This window comes from Aegilops tauschii, chromosome 3, assembly GCF_002575655.3.
Source record: "Aegilops tauschii subsp. strangulata cultivar AL8/78 chromosome 3, Aet v6.0, whole genome shotgun sequence".
Classification (NCBI taxonomy): Eukaryota; Viridiplantae; Streptophyta; class Magnoliopsida; order Poales; family Poaceae; genus Aegilops; species Aegilops tauschii.
The window spans coordinates 562,377-576,040 of NC_053037.3; the positions used below are offsets into that span (position 1 = coordinate 562,377).

Consider the following 13,664-nt stretch of genomic DNA (forward strand, 5'->3'; position numbering starts at 1 on the left):
TGTTCATGGCGTCCAGATTGACGGCTATAGAAAGTAAAGAAGATAGGCGATGGAGGGAGCGCAACTTGTTCGTGGCGTCCAGATCTCGCCGTTGAAGGCGGCGGCATCTAGATCGACACATCTGCAACCGCGTGAGGGGCAGCGGATCTCAGCGCTGAAGGCGATGGCGACATTGAGGCCAATATGTTTGGTGATGATAATAGGATTGTGTCGGTTGTGGTATATTTATACAGGTAGGTTCTGAATCATTTTTTTAGAAAATCCTGAATCATTTCGTGTCTAACATGGACAGCACGTTGTCAGGGGCGGACCCAGGAGAAAAACCGACTGGGGGCACACAGCGATAGAAAACTCTCGAACATGTTTACACATAGGCTTATAAACATGTAAATATGCTATATTTAGCAATTTTCTTGCAAGTCATAACATATTTCATCCAAGTTCGAAAAAGATACATTATCCAATAGACAATAGTAACACAACAAGTTAACACTAAGGTGATCAGAGCCTACAAAAAGACTTCATATCCCAACAGTTCATGCTTTGCAAAAGAGAATATTCATTTCTAATATAAATGCCGTTATCTGTAAAGAAAAAACACATATTAGTATTAGCCATTAAAATACAAATGGAGATGGTAAACACACAAAAGGTGTATGGCATTGGATCTTTACATTTCGTTCTTCCCACGACGATCTTTCATCTTATGAAAACGATCAACAATCACTTCATTAGTAATTTCGTCCAGCAGTCCCTTTTCCACAAAGCAAATTAGGCTATGGCTCAAATAATCATCACCAATTTTGTTACGCAAAGCATTCTTCACAATCTTCATAGCTGAAAAACATCTCTCAACAGTGGCAGTGGCAACAGGAAGAGTCAAAGCTAGCTTCAAAAGCCGATATACCAAAGGATAGGAGAGGTGCTTCCTTGTATCCACCATCAGTTTAGCTAGATCACCTATTTTGTCCAAGCTAGAAAACCTTGTATCATGGAGTATATTATCTATGTAGAGACCAAGTTCATGCTCAAGAGTCACCATATCTTGGTGATTAAAGTCATCGGGATAATGCTTAGCTAATTTCAGCAACTTCGCCTTGTCAAAACGAGAAAATAAATCACTTGGGCTCAAAGCAGACATGCATAGAAGCAACTCAGAATTTACCTCATTAAATCTGTCATTAAACTCTTCTCCTAACAGATCCAGAACAGCAAAGAAACAGTCAACACGGTAATAATGTTCATTGTTAATACCGGTCTTTTGTCTTGGCTTCTTTGGGTTAACATAGGCGTCTTCCATGTCCAGTACTGGAATGTCATGTTTCTCACAGAAACAGTATACCTTCCTCATAAGAGAATCCCACCCTTCATTGGTTCTGAGCTTTTCTAACTCCCGTTTAGTTGATTCCACATCTGAAATAGCATTTACAATGTCTTTATCCTTTCTCTGTAAGGTTTTTGATAGTCCATTTGTTAAAGCTAATATCATCATCATCATATGTAAGAAAAATGCAGAATCAAAAGTCTGGAAATATTTGAGAAGACCTCTAGCTTGACGCCTCTTTCCAGTATCTGTGCCATCTTTCTCAACATATTCTAGAACTTTAACCACCGACGAGAACATCTTTGACAAACCCAACAATGTTTTATAATGGGAGTTCCATCGAGTGTCACCTGGTCTTTGAAGAGATAATTCTTGATTCAGTCCAGTCCCCGTAGCAATCTCTCCACATCCTATTGCTTTTCTCACTTCTTCTTGGTGATGCTCACGAAGTTGGTCTTTTCTCTTGCAAGACGCGCCCACGACATTCAGCAAAACTGAAACCATATCAAAGAAATCTCCGACCTCGAATATCTTCTTTGCAATAGCCACAACAACCAAGTTGAGTTTATGAGCAAAACAATGTACATAATATGCTGATTTGTTCTCATTCATAATTTTAGCTTGCAAACCATTGAACTCACCAGACATATTACTTGCTCCATCGTAACCTTGGCCTCTAACTTGTTCAAGATTCAGCCCAAGTTGTGAAAATAATAAATCTATGCAAGACTTGAGATAAGAAGATGTTATCTCCTCCACATGAACAACACCAACAAACTTCTCTTGGACCAGTCCACACTTATCAAGATATCGGAGAACAACCGCCATTTGTTCTTTGTCGGAAACATCCCTACACTCATCAACTAATAAGCTGAACACACCATTACCAATTTCTTTCATCACATGGCCTAGTACTTCTTTTGCAAAGCACTCGGTAATATCTCTCTGAATTTTGGGAGACAACATTTGATTATTATTTGGAGCATTCTTGAATGCCTTAGCAACAACATCATTTTGCTTAATAGTGTAGTCCATCAACTCAAGGTAATTTCCTTTATTTTCAGAATCTTTAGATTCATCATGGCCACGGAAAGGTTGTCCCTGATGCAACAAGTATCGACAAACATCAATTGCGGCATTTAACCTCATGAGATGCTCATTCTTTTCAGTTTGGCTTTGTCTATTCCAGGCTGCAGGGATTGATTGATCTTGCTTTAATAGATCCTCGCAATCCTTGAGTGCTCTGTTGTGAAAGCTGTTACGATCACCGACGTGAGTTACAAATCTCTCTGTCTTGTTCCAACAGTTGAAACCTTCTACTACAAATGCATCGTGCCCATGGTGGTTGTCTTTAATGTTGTCCCTAAACAAATAGCAGCATAAGCAATAGGCTTTGTGCTCCTTCTCGCTGTACTCTAGCCAATAAGCATAATCATCATACCAATCCGGATTGAATCTCCTCTTCTTTTTCTTCTTCCCAATCTCCCTGTATGGAAATTCCAATTTGCGGGGCTGATTAGGTCCCCAAATCAAATACTTCCTTCTTATCTCGTCACGTTGGTTGGGGTGGTAATCTGCCATTCGCTTCCTTTTAGCTGGATCCCGAGGGAGCTTATTCAAATCAACTAGTTCAGGCACAACAGAATTATGTTTTGCTGCAGGTCTTGATGCATTACTACTGCCACTTGAATTGTTGCTGGTGATAGCCCCCCGGGGCTGGGTGGTGGTGTTGGCATTTGCTGATTTCTTTATCAAATACTTCTCCATTATCTTCCCTTTTCTTCCCTATCAAATAATGGAAGCACAAATTGTAAAAGTTCAGATACAAAACATTCTAGTGGAGCAGACTAGCAGGCCAGCAAAAGTACTAGTAGTAGAATGGCATGCCAGATTGAATTCCATAGAAATTTTCCAAGTACAAGTAGTGTGTCACACTACTCCTATAATTTTTTGGTAGAACCAACAGTACATGGCTACATGTCTGATAGAGTAGTACTACTGTACTAGTACAAACCGCAAGTTTTCATTTGATTTGATATGAGATAAACCAAGGAATCAACTGAAGAATAAGGACCAGAGTGTAGTCAGGCAACAACAAGCAAAATAAAGAACTAAGAAGTATCTTTGTAGTCGTTTGGGATAAGGAGATGAGGAGGTGCTACAGACCTGATTAGAGATGAGTTGCTGAGGATGCTCTGTTCATCCGTTGCTGCTGTACACCCGTCGACGGTGGCGCCGCCGGTGGCCGGCGACCGGATGGCACAGGACTGGCACCCGCCAAGCCGCGATCCACCAATGGTCCAACCAAGCGGCGGCCGAGGGCTCGCCTCTTCGTTTTTCTCGCTATTAATTGTGAGCTCCCAGAGTCGAAGCGGCAGGCGGCAGCAGGGTAGACGCACGCCTTCAGCCTTGAATTTTTTTCTTGATTAGCTTTTTGTATTGGGCTTTACAGAAAGGCCGAACTGGAAGGGAGTGGGGGCACCTGCTATAGCCCGACCGGGGGCCTGCTCGCTAGCATCGGGACGTAGTACGAAGAGGACGATGAATCGAGCGGGGTCCTGGGCCCCCACTCGCCACAACATGCGTCCGCCCCTGGGCTTCATCCGTCCGTCAAAACGATGCCCACATAACCACTTGGCATGAGTGGTAAGCTATATCAAAAACAATAAAAAAACAATGCCCACATAGGAATCGAGCCATGTTGCAAAGGAACGAGCTGGCATGTAGATAAACCCTCTTACACACGTCTCCATCACCATCCCGGTTTTGTACGTCTCATGCACATGGAATAAACCACAACGTGCAGGGGCGGACGCATGTTGTGGCGAGTGGGGGCCCAGGACCCCGCTCGATTCATCGTCCTCTTCGTACTACGTCCCGATGCTAGCGAGCAGGCCCCCGGTCGGGCTATAGCAGGTGCCCCCACTCCCTTCCAGTTCGGCCTTTCTGTAAAGCCCAATACAAAAAGCTAATCAAGAAAAAAATTCAAGGCTGAAGGCGTGCGTCTACCCTGCTGCCGCCTGCCGCTTCGACTCTGGGAGCTCACAATTAATAGCGAGAAAAACGAAGAGGCGAGCCCTCGGCCGCCGCTTGGTTGGACCATTGGTGGATCGCGGCTTGGCGGGTGCCAGTCCTGTGCCATCCGGTCGCCGGCCACCGGCGGCGCCACCGTCGACGGGTGTACAGCAGCAACGGATGAACAGAGCATCCTCAGCAACTCATCTCTAATCAGGTCTGTAGCACCTCCTCATCTCCTTATCCCAAACGACTACAAAGATACTTCTTAGTTCTTTATTTTGCTTGTTGTTGCCTGACTACACTCTGGTCCTTATTCTTCAGTTGATTCCTTGGTTTATCTCATATCAAATCAAATGAAAACTTGCGGTTCGTACTAGTACAGTAGTACTACTCTATCAGACATGTAGCCATGTACTGTTGGTTCTACCAAAAAATTATAGGAGTAGTGTGACACACTACTTGTACTTGGAAAATTTCTATGGAATTCAATCTGGCATGCCATTCTACTACTAGTACTTTTGCTGGCCTGCTAGTCTGCTCCACTAGAATGTTTTGTATCTGAACTTTTACAATTTGTGCTTCCATTATTTGATAGGGAAGAAAAGGGAAGATAATGGAGAAGTATTTGATAAAGAAATCAGCAAATGCCAACACCACCACCCAGCCCCGGGGGGCTATCACCAGCAACAATTCAAGTGGCAGTAGTAATGCATCAAGACCTGCAGCAAAACATAATTCTGTTGTGCCTGAACTAGTTGATTTGAATAAGCTCCCTCGGGATCCAGCTAAAAGGAAGCGAATGGCAGATTACCACCCCAACCAACGTGACGAGATAAGAAGGAAGTATTTGATTTGGGGACCTAATCAGCCCCGCAAATTGGAATTTCCATACAGGGAGATTGGGAAGAAGAAAAAGAAGAGGAGATTCAATCCGGATTGGTATGATGATTATGCTTATTGGCTAGAGTACAGCGAGAAGGAGCACAAAGCCTATTGCTTATGCTGCTATTTGTTTAGGGACAACATTAAAGACAACCACCATGGGCACGATGCATTTGTAGTAGAAGGTTTCAACTGTTGGAACAAGACAGAGAGATTTGTAACTCACGTCGGTGATCGTAACAGCTTTCACAACAGAGCACTCAAGGATTGCGAGGATCTATTAAAGCAAGATCAATCAATCCCTGCAGCCTGGAATAGACAAAGCCAAACTGAAAAGAATGAGCATCTCATGAGGTTAAATGCCGCAATTGATGTTTGTCGATACTTGTTGCATCAGGGACAACCTTTCCGTGGCCATGATGAATCTAAAGATTCTGAAAATAAAGGAAATTACCTTGAGTTGATGGACTACACTATTAAGCAAAATGATGTTGTTGCTAAGGCATTCAAGAATGCTCCAAATAATAATCAAATGTTGTCTCCCAAAATTCAGAGAGATATTACCGAGTGCTTTGCAAAAGAAGTACTAGGCCATGTGATGAAAGAAATTGGTAATGGTGTGTTCAGCTTATTAGTTGATGAGTGTAGGGATGTTTCCGACAAAGAACAAATGGCGGTTGTTCTCCGATATCTTGATAAGTGTGGACTGGTCCAAGAGAAGTTTGTTGGTGTTGTTCATGTGGAGGAGATAACATCTTCTTATCTCAAGTCTTGCATAGATTTATTATTTTCACAACTTGGGCTGAATCTTGAACAAGTTAGAGGCCAAGGTTACGATGGAGCAAGTAATATGTCTGGTGAGTTCAATGGTTTGCAAGCTAAAATTATGAATGAGAACAAATCAGCATATTATGTACATTGTTTTGCTCATAAACTCAACTTGGTTGTTGTGGCTATTGCAAAGAAGATATTCGAGGTCGGAGATTTCTTTGATATGGTTTCAGTTTTGCTGAATGTCGTGGGCGCGTCTTGCAAGAGAAAAGACCAACTTCGTGAGCATCACCAAGAAGAAGTGAGAAAAGCAATAGGATGTGGAGAGATTGCTACGGGGACTGGACTGAATCAAGAATTATCTCTTCAAAGACCAGGTGACACTCGATGGAACTCCCATTATAAAACATTGTTGGGTTTGTCAAAGATGTTCTCGTCGGTGGTTAAAGTTCTAGAATATGTTGAGAAAGATGGCACAGATACTGGAAAGAGGCGTCAAGCTAGAGGTCTTCTCAAATATTTCCAGACTTTTGATTCTGCATTTTTCTTACATATGATGATGATGATATTAGCTTTAACAAATGGACTATCAAAAACCTTACAGAGAAAGGATAAAGACATTGTAAATGCTATTTCAGATGTGGAATCAACTAAACGGGAGTTAGAAAAGCTCAGAACCAATGAAGGGTGGGATTCTCTTATGAGGAAGGTATACTGTTTCTGTGAGAAACATGACATTCCAGTACTGGACATGGAAGACGCCTATGTTAACCCAAAGAAGCCAAGACAAAAGACCGGTATTAACAATGAACATTATTACCGTGTTGACTGTTTCTTTGCTGTTCTGGATCTGTTAGGAGAAGAGTTTAATGACAGATTTAATGAGGTAAATTCTGAGTTGCTTCTATGCATGTCTGCTTTGAGCCCAAGTGATTTATTTTCTCGTTTTGACAAGGCGAAGTTGCTGAAATTAGCTAAGCATTATCCCGATGACTTTAATCACCAAGATATGGTGACTCTTGAGCATGAACTTGGTCTCTACATAGATAATATACTCCATGATACAAGGTTTTCTAGCTTGGACAAAATAGGTGATCTAGCTAAACTGATGGTGGATACAAGGAAGCACCTCTCCTATCCTTTGGTATATCGGCTTTTGAAGCTAGCTTTGACTCTTCCTGTTGCCACTGCCACTGTTGAGAGATGTTTTTCAGCTATGAAGATTGTGAAGAATGCTTTGCGTAACAAAATTGGTGATGATTATTTGAGCCATAGCCTAATTTGCTTTGTGGAAAAGGGACTGCTGGACGAAATTACTAATGAAGTGATTGTTGATCGTTTTCATAAGATGAAAGATCGTCGTGGGAAGAACGAAATGTAAAGATCCAATGCCATACACCTTTTGTGTGTTTACCATCTCCATTTGTATTTTAATGGCTAATACTAATATGTGTTTTTTCTTTACAGATAACGGCATTTATATTAGAAATGAATATTCTCTTTTGCAAAGCATGAACTGTTGGGATATGAAGTCTTTTTGTAGGCTCTGATCACCTTAGTGTTAACTTGTTGTGTTACTATTGTCTATTGGATAATGTATCTTTTTCGAACTTGGATGAAATATGTTATGACTTGCAAGAAAATTGCTAAATATAGCATATTTACATGTTTATAAGCCTATGTGTAAACATGTTCGAGAGTTTTCTATCGCTGTGTGCCCCCAGTCGGTTTTTCTCCTGGGTCCGCCCCTGATGAAGCCAACAATGGACAATCTCCGCCGTTAATTTTTGTGGTTAACATAATAACAACGGATATAAACGGATGACGTATGGAGAATTATATAAGCTTCCGTCTTTTAATATTAGGTAAAGATAAAGATAAAGATTACTCGAGCAAAAACACTGTCAGTGACTACTTGGCTAACCTTGCTAGGACTGAAAAAAGAACTATCGTGTGGTTGGTTCCTGAACTTATGCAAAGTAGATTGTAAAGAGGATGTTGATTGAGTAATGCTAGTTTATACCCGCAAAAAAACAGATTTGGAAAGATATTGTGGATAAAAAAAAATATTAGCCTTTTTTTAGTTACTGGGCCTTAATGGGCCGCGTGTAGGATGTCCCTTGGCTCTATATTCGCCCGTGACTACTGAAACCTAATCGAGTCGCTGGAATCCAGAACCGGCCGCAAGCCTGGAGCGGCGGCAACGGCGATGAAGCGTTCCCGCCGGTGCGCTGTCCCTCCGCCGGCGACGGCCCAACAACGTCCTACGACGAGGAGGACAGGTGAGCCGTCATCCTCTTCTATTAATTTCACAGCAGATTCAGCAGGGAAACCTTGGGTAGTCAAAGAAAGGAAACCCTATATTTGTAGCAGCACATTCCCGTTGTTGAGAGAAATAGGGTTTCGATCCCAGCGCAAGGATCCAAATGATATGCTCCCTCGTCGATTTAGGTTCGGCACCATGATGGCTCAGAGCATCTCCAGCAGACCCTGCATAAGTGGTCAAACCCGCAAAAAAATTACGTTTTACAGTTTTGGGCGAAAAAAGTGTCCAGAACAGAAACCGTAAAAGTGGTCCAACCCGTAAAATTTTTAAGGGCCACCGCAAATGCACACCCGAAACCCTTATCTTTAGAGGTTGGAAGGCCGAATTTAGGGGCCTCCATATACCGGTCAAATCTCGTCGGAGCAAATACGCCGCCGCGGAGTTTGCCGGAATCTGCCCTAAACTCGCCGGAATTCATCGCCGCACATCGGAAAAGGCCGCTAGACGCTGCAATCGCTCGCCGGCGGTTCGAATTGGACGAGCTCGACATCATCGTGGCCTCCCATGACCTCAGCCTGGCCGCCGGAATCCTCCCAACGCAGCAGGCAAAGGGGCACGGCTCGCCTGGCAGTAGAGCAAGGCGCGGACGACGGAGGCGATGGGGCGTGGCCGGCAAGGCTAGGCGCAGACGACGGAGGCGACGGGGCGTGGCCGGTGAGGCTGGGCACGACCGGCGCGGTGATGGGGCGTGACCGGCAGGGACGGGGCGCGACCGATGGACGATGGGGCGCGGCTGACGGGCGACGGGGCATGGCCTGCGGGTGAGGGGCGTGGCCGGCGCGGCCAGCTGGAGGAAGGGGCGGCAACGGCCGGACTGGAGGAAGGAGCTCTTTATTCCAGTTTTGCAGTTTGTTTTACAGTATCTGTTCGGCCGCGCTAGTTTTCAACCTGCAAACGCGAACTTTATGAAACTGCAAACGCGTTTTGCGGGTCAAGTTTTTGCGGGGTTTGCTAGAGTTGCTCTCACTGGGTTAATTACTGGTGTTTTGGTTGCGGTGTAGACCATTAGGCGCATCATTCACCCGACTGCGGTTTGTTGTCTCCCCCCATGCCCTATCGCTTGCCTTCCATGGCTGGAACATTCCAGTGTATGGCCTGGAACAGTTACGAGCACTGGATACAACTCTTGGGCATTAGCTGGGGGTTTAGGGCTTGTCGGTGGTAGCCACGAGCGGCCAGATTCTTGAAAATCAGGTGGCTGAAGGCCTAGGAATGGACAAGGGGCTGAGAGGAGCAAGTCCAATGTGGAAGATGACATGTAAAACGGACCATATTTTTGTTATTATGGCCCTCCCCTAGCTAGTAGCCCAGACCATGTATGACAACCCCTTGTGATCTGAATTCTCTACATTTTTCTATTTGTAACAATCATGTTTGCTTATGATAATTTTACTTCTGGTTTGCAGCTGACAAAGTGATGCTGCTGCTGTTTGAGACGCCCTCTGGATTTGCAGTTTTCAATTTTTTTGCGACGCTCATTGAACAACCAAATGCCCTGGAGGTAACTATGTTCTACCCTCTTAGTGATTGATGTGCTTGCTTGTGCTTATCACTTATGTCACTATCTTATTTTCTGTTTTATCCTCGTTTCCTCCAGAAAATATGGACTAACTTCACTAAGATTTAGAAGGCCAAGAATGTTAGTGCCCCCTCCTTTTCTTCCGTCCCATAATTGTGATTGTTATTTCCTTATGTTGCTTGGTGCAATTTTTTGCAGGGAATATTTCCAATCTCCCCAACTTGTTTGGGACTAAAGGCTTTGTTGTCGTTGTTCTTCTTCTTCTTCTTCTTCTTCTTCTTCTTGAATATTTCCAATCTATTCATCAACTGTCATGGTAGTACAAAAAACACCAGAAGTAAAAACTACATCTAGGTCCATAAACCACCTAGCGACGACTACAAGCACTAGAACAACAACCGCCATAGATGAAGGGAAGCGTAGATCGGAAGGATCCAACCGGTAGACGCACGAACGTAGATGAACGAAGATCGGATCCACAGAAGGCAAACGCCAACCGAATTCCCGCGAGATCCACCGGAGACAAACCTCCACACACCATCCAACGACGTTAGAAGCATCACTGCTGGAGCCCCACCATGTCTCCCTGAGCAAGACACAACCCCTAGTGAAACTGAAAGAAACACTTAAAAGCATAGCCCTCCCGCCGGCGAGGACGTGCCTCCATGGCCCTAAGGGAACAGGAGATGAGGCAGACCGGCAGAGGCGCGGTGGGAGGGAGCGGAAACCCTAGGTTGGGAGCCCTGTGCACTTAGGAGAAAAGGGGTGCGTAACCTGTGCACATGGTGCCAAATTAATCATAGTAGTTATTTTTTTCTTGCATTGCGGAACGTAAACACACTTTTAATTACTTTCTACATAATTGCATGGTGGGTATATCTTTACTGTTGGGATACCTATTGAATCAGAATCAACCTCCTCTCCTGATTTAGAAGCATGTCGTGATATTTGATTAATTGTTTCTTTTGGCCCCTTAACATTCTCATCCCTGTTTACTTCTTTGTCAGGTTGTTTGGCTGAGGCAGTTTCAAACTATAGAGGACAGTTCTAGCGCCATTAATCAAAGCACTGGTGTTAATGGAAGTCTTACTGAGATGATCATGAAGTATCACTGCCCTGGGCAGAGAATGGCTGTTGGAGAGTCTGGATATAAAAAAATCATTGAAGAAAGATTGGTGAGTATAAGCTCTACTGGTATGCCTTTATTTTGTACCGCATTGTTCACCATTTTTGCTGTGAATTTTTCCAGAAAATAACCTGCGTGTATGATCCAACTGTGATGGAGTTAATGTGGGGCATACAGATTCGTATGAGACAATTGGTGCCTAGAGAAAAGTCGTATCTGCATGAATCTCAACTTCTCCCAATGAGTCAAGGACTACAAAATGTCTTGAGTCGTTATGATTTTAATTATTTCAACCCGGACATGGTGAGTTAACTAGTTCACATGCTTTCCCTTTCATTTATAGGGCCATGACATTTAGCATGCCACTGTATGATAGTTTCTGTGTTGTACATTTGGAGTCCTTCATTTTCACACCAAAGTTCTGAATGCAACTTCTAGGGAAAGCATATCCTTTCGACATTTGCTTTAGTGATGAAGCAATCCTCTTTCTATCCAGCTCAACGAAAGAATTCTTATTATGGCTTATGCCTTGTTTGAGTGTGACTCATTTGAGAACGAGAAGTCTGGAGACTTGCACCATGTAGCTTCTGTCATTAAGGATGTGTCTGGCATCGAAACTGATGCTTGGGACTTACCAAAAATTGCAACAGCCGTGAGGAGGATATGGTGCCCTAAAGAAGCTAGCAATTCTTGTGAGGTAAATTGTATGTATTATTTTGTGAATGTGTTCCAAGCTGCAACATATGTACATTTATAGGCATATTTGTGACTTCTAAATGTGCAAATATCTCTCTCTTAGTTTTCAGAACACGAGGTAAAGAGGTTGGTCAATGATGCCGATAAATATGAAGTTAAGCTGGATAAGGATGCTTGCTTGAAAGTCTCCAGACAAATGATAACAGTTTTTCATTTTAGGAATGATAAGAAAATACTATTGAAAAAATATATTGCGCAAGCTCTGGACGCATATGAAGCTGAATAAACGGAACTGCCAGAGAAGCACAAGCTCATAATTTGTTCTCTCCAAGAAGTACATACTAAGCTTGGTTGACTTTATTATGTATCTTTCGCAAGCTACTCTTATCTGGCATGCTCAATAGTACTTTTCCCAGGATTGTATTGCTTGGCTATTAACAATACCCAAGGGCAAATTAATGTTAAGCAATTATGTTCAATTGGCTACTATAATTCTGCTTATACGTCATTTTTTCGCTTTCAATGGAATATTGGTCCAAGTAGGTGTGATTTGTGAATGTTCAGTTTCATTGTATTTACTCCTTCTCTGAATTACACCATGAGGGAAAGGGAATTTCTATCTACAGTTCTACACTGGCGAGGGAGATCAGAATTAGCAATTGATTACAAACAAAAGATATGGGCTCGTTTGAGTAAAAAAAAGGAGATCCGTTCAACTTCTAGTATAATCCAATATTTGTTCGAATCTTAAAAAGAAAATCCAGATAATGTTTCCTACCCTAAATTTTCTTGTCTTTTTGGAATGTGAAGGATAAGTGGATTGAGTCAAAAGATAAAGCTAACCATAGCAAAGAAAGTAGTAATAAAAAATGATTAAAAAATGAAATATTTATCATGAAAAGAACCCGTCAGGATCAACCTCGATTGCTTAGCATGACCTTCCAGTGCACATAGGGGCATCCCTCTGAACTGCCTTGTAAGATCCATGGTGGCAACAACGCCTTTTACTCACATCCCCAATGGAGTGCTTTGGGTGTCTACCACCCCCACCCATGATATAAAACACGAGTAGCCTATGTAACATGATTCAGTCTGTCACTCAAAATTATTCATATCATATCCGTAGTGATACGCCTTATTACATCCATTGTGGCAACAACGTCATTAGCCCACATCACCGATAGTGGCGTGGCCTTCCACCACCACCACCCTTGATATCAACCAGGACTAACATGTGCAATATGATTATGTTTGTCAGTCGTTGTAGCCGCCACACAGATCTCAAATTTGGTGGTACGAGAGGAGCACATGAGCGGTTCATTGTGTCTCGAGAAGATGCATGGTTGTGGCGCCGACGACGCAGGTGGAGCCAAGGGAGTAGATCGACCAGGAGCACAACGCCGGCAACCATGACACGAGCGGGGTGGATGTGTTGGTGCAATGGGTTCGGAGATGAGGCGGGGACCGGGTTGGGGGGTTCTATCCAGATGAGGGGCGGCTAGATCACGAGGAGAGAGGAAAGAACGTTTATTTTGATAGACTAGGGACAGGATTGAGAGAGGAGTGACAAAGAGAGTTGGATTGGATTGGATCCCGCTGGCACACTGCCAGAATGTTGCTCCAACAAGTGATTCCATTACACACATAAGGTTCCTTGCGCACAATTCGTTGCCACGTGAAACGTTGTGGGACTATTTGAAAAGCATCGTCCTCTACAGGGAATCAATGGGTTGTAGACTGCTAAAAGATGGCAAAAAGGTGGAGCTTTATTTCTCTCTTGTCCTCTTGAAGAAGGCAATTTTCTTCTGTCCCGACGTCTGCCCTTCCGATTGCCACATCGTTTACCGTTTTCGTCACGCACCTCAGATGTGTCCGGATCACCACTCCGGCCCTTCTCACTGGAGAGCTAGTAAAATCTGCTCATCATTTGAGTGAGAGAGGCCATAGTCCTCAACTTTGAATGCACAAAGTCTCTCAATAGCTACTCATCACTGATATTTTT

General features: G+C 43.4%; 3 protein-coding genes across 13 annotated transcripts; 2 read left to right on the forward strand and 1 right to left on the reverse strand.

Moving 5' to 3' along the window:
* Positions 1 to 382: 382 nt before the first annotated feature.
* Positions 383 to 3,921, reverse strand: LOC109757295 (uncharacterized). 6 transcript variants are annotated; one of them, XR_012203989.1, is made up of 5 exons: positions 3,807 to 3,921; positions 3,491 to 3,732; positions 1,966 to 3,109; positions 1,546 to 1,855; positions 383 to 1,413 (listed from the first exon to the last, which is right to left on the reverse strand). XR_012203989.1 is itself a non-coding variant. In XM_073509729.1 (5 exons), exons 3-5 carry the CDS (start codon positions 1,984 to 1,986, stop codon positions 671 to 673), a joined length of 945 nt encoding a protein of 314 aa, XP_073365830.1. In that variant the 5' UTR covers positions 1,987 to 3,109; positions 3,491 to 3,725; positions 3,807 to 3,920; the 3' UTR covers positions 383 to 670. The 6 variants fall into 6 exon arrangements, 4 of the variants coding, with proteins under 4 accessions (XP_073365830.1, XP_073365827.1, XP_073365829.1 ...); XR_012203990.1 differs by having other exon boundaries at positions 383 to 1,447; XM_073509729.1 differs by having other exon boundaries at positions 1,675 to 1,855; positions 3,491 to 3,725; positions 3,807 to 3,920.
* A 206-nt stretch (positions 3,922 to 4,127) lies between these two features.
* Positions 4,128 to 7,638, forward strand: LOC123497771 (uncharacterized). 6 transcript variants are annotated; one of them, XM_073509731.1, is made up of 6 exons: positions 4,128 to 4,240; positions 4,315 to 4,556; positions 4,938 to 6,081; positions 6,192 to 6,501; positions 6,634 to 6,881; positions 6,951 to 7,638. In XM_073509731.1, exons 3-6 carry the CDS (start codon positions 6,061 to 6,063, stop codon positions 7,374 to 7,376), a joined length of 1,005 nt encoding a protein of 334 aa, XP_073365832.1. In that variant the 5' UTR covers positions 4,128 to 4,240; positions 4,315 to 4,556; positions 4,938 to 6,060; the 3' UTR covers positions 7,377 to 7,638. The 6 variants fall into 6 exon arrangements, 4 of the variants coding, with proteins under 4 accessions (XP_073365832.1, XP_073365833.1, XP_073365834.1 ...); XR_012203991.1 differs by having other exon boundaries at positions 6,192 to 6,881; XR_012203992.1 differs by having other exon boundaries at positions 4,322 to 4,556; positions 6,192 to 6,881.
* Positions 7,639 to 9,533: 1,895 nt separating this feature from the next.
* On the forward strand, positions 9,534 to 11,948 carry LOC109757298 (probable nucleolar protein 5-1). Its single transcript, XM_020316119.1, has 6 exons — positions 9,534 to 9,579; positions 9,728 to 9,822; positions 10,848 to 11,015; positions 11,090 to 11,269; positions 11,463 to 11,663; positions 11,766 to 11,948. Exons 1-6 carry the CDS (start codon positions 9,534 to 9,536, stop codon positions 11,946 to 11,948), a joined length of 873 nt encoding a protein of 290 aa, XP_020171708.1.
* Positions 11,949 to 13,664: the final 1,716 nt, after the last annotated feature.